The 2,802-nt window shown below is 32.9% G+C and overlaps 1 protein-coding gene across 3 annotated transcripts; it reads left to right on the top strand.

Annotated features, from left to right (window-relative positions):
- Nucleotides 1-217: 217 nt before the first annotated feature.
- Nucleotides 218-2,594, top strand: LOC145572416 (uncharacterized). Of its 3 annotated transcripts, none has more exons than XM_081631389.1 (6): nucleotides 218-357; nucleotides 443-499; nucleotides 809-862; nucleotides 1,334-1,417; nucleotides 1,670-1,740; nucleotides 2,288-2,594. In XM_081631389.1, exons 1-6 carry the CDS (start codon nucleotides 323-325, stop codon nucleotides 2,323-2,325), a joined length of 339 nt encoding a protein of 112 aa, XP_081487515.1. In that variant the 5' UTR covers nucleotides 218-322; the 3' UTR covers nucleotides 2,326-2,594. The 3 variants fall into 3 exon arrangements, with proteins under 3 accessions (XP_081487515.1, XP_081487517.1, XP_081487516.1); XM_081631391.1 differs by having other exon boundaries at nucleotides 1,670-1,751; nucleotides 2,291-2,594; XM_081631390.1 differs by having other exon boundaries at nucleotides 1,670-1,751.
- Nucleotides 2,595-2,802: the final 208 nt, after the last annotated feature.

Here is a 2,802-nt window from a genome sequence, read left to right as displayed (position 1 = left end):
GGTCGGGTCAATTTTTAATAGCTCTACGTTTAGGTTATTTTGTATAGCATTTAGTACTTGTGAAAATCCTTTGTTAAAAAAAAAAAAAAAAAAAAAAAGGGGTATGTGAAATGTGTCAATTAATTAATCAATTTGAAATGAATGAATGAATAATGAAGTACCCGAAAACGCGAAAAACCGCGAGAGCTCGCTAATGAACTCCCACGCTATATATACACTTTATCACGCTTTTTTCTCAATGACTCTACCTTTAATTACACCCTGCCTCTTCTGCTAAACGCCAAAAACTGAGCAATTGTGAAGCTCGAGTAAGCGGACGTTGATGGCAGAATTCTTCAACACTGAAATGCATCTAGGGTTTGGCTATTTTCTTTGAATTCCTCTTAGAATTTATCTCTTAATTTGTTCCGTTTGTATTAATTTTACTTTGAATTTTTGCTAGTGCTAAATCTGAGCGGATGAAGACGGACAATGACAGTGACAGCGACATGGATCTATAGTTTGTATCTCATCTTTGATTCCGCTAATTTGCATCAAATTTATGCTATAATTTTGTAAAATTTGTGTAATTTTGTTTTTCATAATTTTTGATTTTTTTCTAAAATTTAGGTGCTGTTTTGGTAATTTTGCGTTAAATTGATGCTATAATCTTGATATTTCGCGAATTGATTGTGGATATTTTTGAAAATCAAGTCTAAAAAGAGTGTTTGATTTTTATTATTGTTCTGTTTTCCATTCTACAAGTTGATTGTGCTTTTGTCGATATAATTGTTGAATTATTATTGCTAATTTGAGATTATAATTTCAGTGACGACATCGTTTTACCAGGGCATCAGCTATCCCCTTCATCTGTATCCTCACTGTAAGCTCATATATAATTTCAGCTCCTTTGTTTTTAAAATATATTTTATGCAATTGATCTCCAATGCTTGTTTGATTTAATACGAAATATTTATTGATTGAATTCCTTGTGTGCGCGCATGCGGGAGTGTCTGAATGTGTGTTTGTGCGGTTAGAAGTGTCAAAAACTGACCTAATTGACCTGAATTGGAAGAACGACTTGTATGGAACTATGCATGCAGTAATTTAGTATGACTTCAATCTAAAATCAACTCGACCTGCACACAAAAATTGACATCTCTACGTGTGGTTATCAATTACGTAGTATATTTGTTGTGGATTGTGTAACTGTATCCTGCTTCCGGAACTTTTACTTTTTTAAGTTGGGTTTGCTATTAAGAAAATAAACTCATATCGAAAGAACTCATGTTAACTATGATTGTGAATTTCTGATTTTTTGCTGCTTCTTATGGATAACTTGACATTATTTCAGCAAGGATCCCTCTGCTCCACCGACATTGTCGCGGCGTCTTCATCCTGACATGGAACAGCAAGAACAATATGCTGCGTTCTTATAGTAATGCTTTCCACAAAGATATCATTTCTCTTGATTGAATTACTTATTTTATGAAAGCTGAGATTCTTTCACAATGTAGTTTGACCAGTCTTGACAATGGCAATTAATACAATTTTGGAGTAGATTTGTAAATTAACTCTGTTAATGACTCTTAATTATTGTATGTGTTGTTTATCATATTTGGATAACCTGACTAACAGCTTTTTTTATTTTATTTTGCTGCTTTCTTTGCATGATTTGACATTATACTAGCCAGCATCCTCCTTGCACCATTGTTGTGGTCAACTCTTCATCCTGTCAAAGAATTGCCAGAATATTCTCCTGTAAGTTCACGGTAAGCCCATTACAAACGCAATTTGTCTTTTTCCGTTTAACATGGATGGGCACTGGGCAGACTAGCTGATTGCTCTGCTTAATATTTATCCATTAGATTTTAAATTCCTTCTTCACAACTTGTCATCAGATTGGTCTGTTTTTGTGAATTTATTACATCTGTTTTTACTCAAATTGAGCTTTTGTATTAGCGAGTTTGTTCCTCCCTGTAGCTTGACCATTTCCAACTCCGACAATGAGAGTTACACAACTTGTAGGTAGAACCATCTATTATCTTTGTTTAATCACTCTTAATAATTTTTATGTGGCATTATCATCTATGGATAGGCTTATAAATAGTTTTACATCTGTTAACTAATTACCTTGTCTTCATATTATTCACATTAGCATTGGAAAGTTTCTTTTTCCTCATGTATGATATTATTTCTTTCCCCAATAATAATGAGAGAACTTTACTAATGCAGCTTGAGAAATTTCATGAATCAACGAGATTTTTCTTTGACTTTAAATTTGGTTGGGCTCTTTTGTACTTTGCAGCAGGGTACGTGTATGTGAATCTGATAGCCCTCCACTGAAGCGACTTCGTCATGATGAAATCAAAGTGTGTGTATATCGATTTTAACCTCTGTATATATATTTATGTTTTATTTTTATAATGATTTTTGTTATGTTTGGTGATTATTTCACCACCTGCTGGCATTGGACCTAGCCAAGTAAGACCGTCTTAGTTAATTCTTTTTCTTAATTTAACTACTTGATTGATCTAATTGGTGACATGTTTACTTCCTGTAAAAATAATTGCTTTTGTTCCAAATTTTTTTTATACAATAGAATATATATGGAATCCTTATTATAGGTGTTGGACTTCACATAATGTTATTTTTGCTTCGTGAGGTTAAATTTTTCTTTTCTCCAAAATGATTTTGAACATGAGATGAAGTTTCTTTTCCACTTTGTATGCCTGCTAATTAATTACTGAGAGACCACAGAAAAATAGTGAATTTGGTTGGTGTTTTGTTGCTATTCAAAAGCTAACAGCTATTGTCAGGTCA

This window comes from Chenopodium album, chromosome 12 (assembly GCF_948465745.1).
Source record: "Chenopodium album chromosome 12, dcCheAlbu1.1, whole genome shotgun sequence".
Lineage (NCBI taxonomy): Eukaryota > Viridiplantae > Streptophyta > Magnoliopsida > Caryophyllales > Amaranthaceae > Chenopodium > Chenopodium album.
This window is presented reverse-complemented; position numbering and strand designations above follow the sequence as displayed.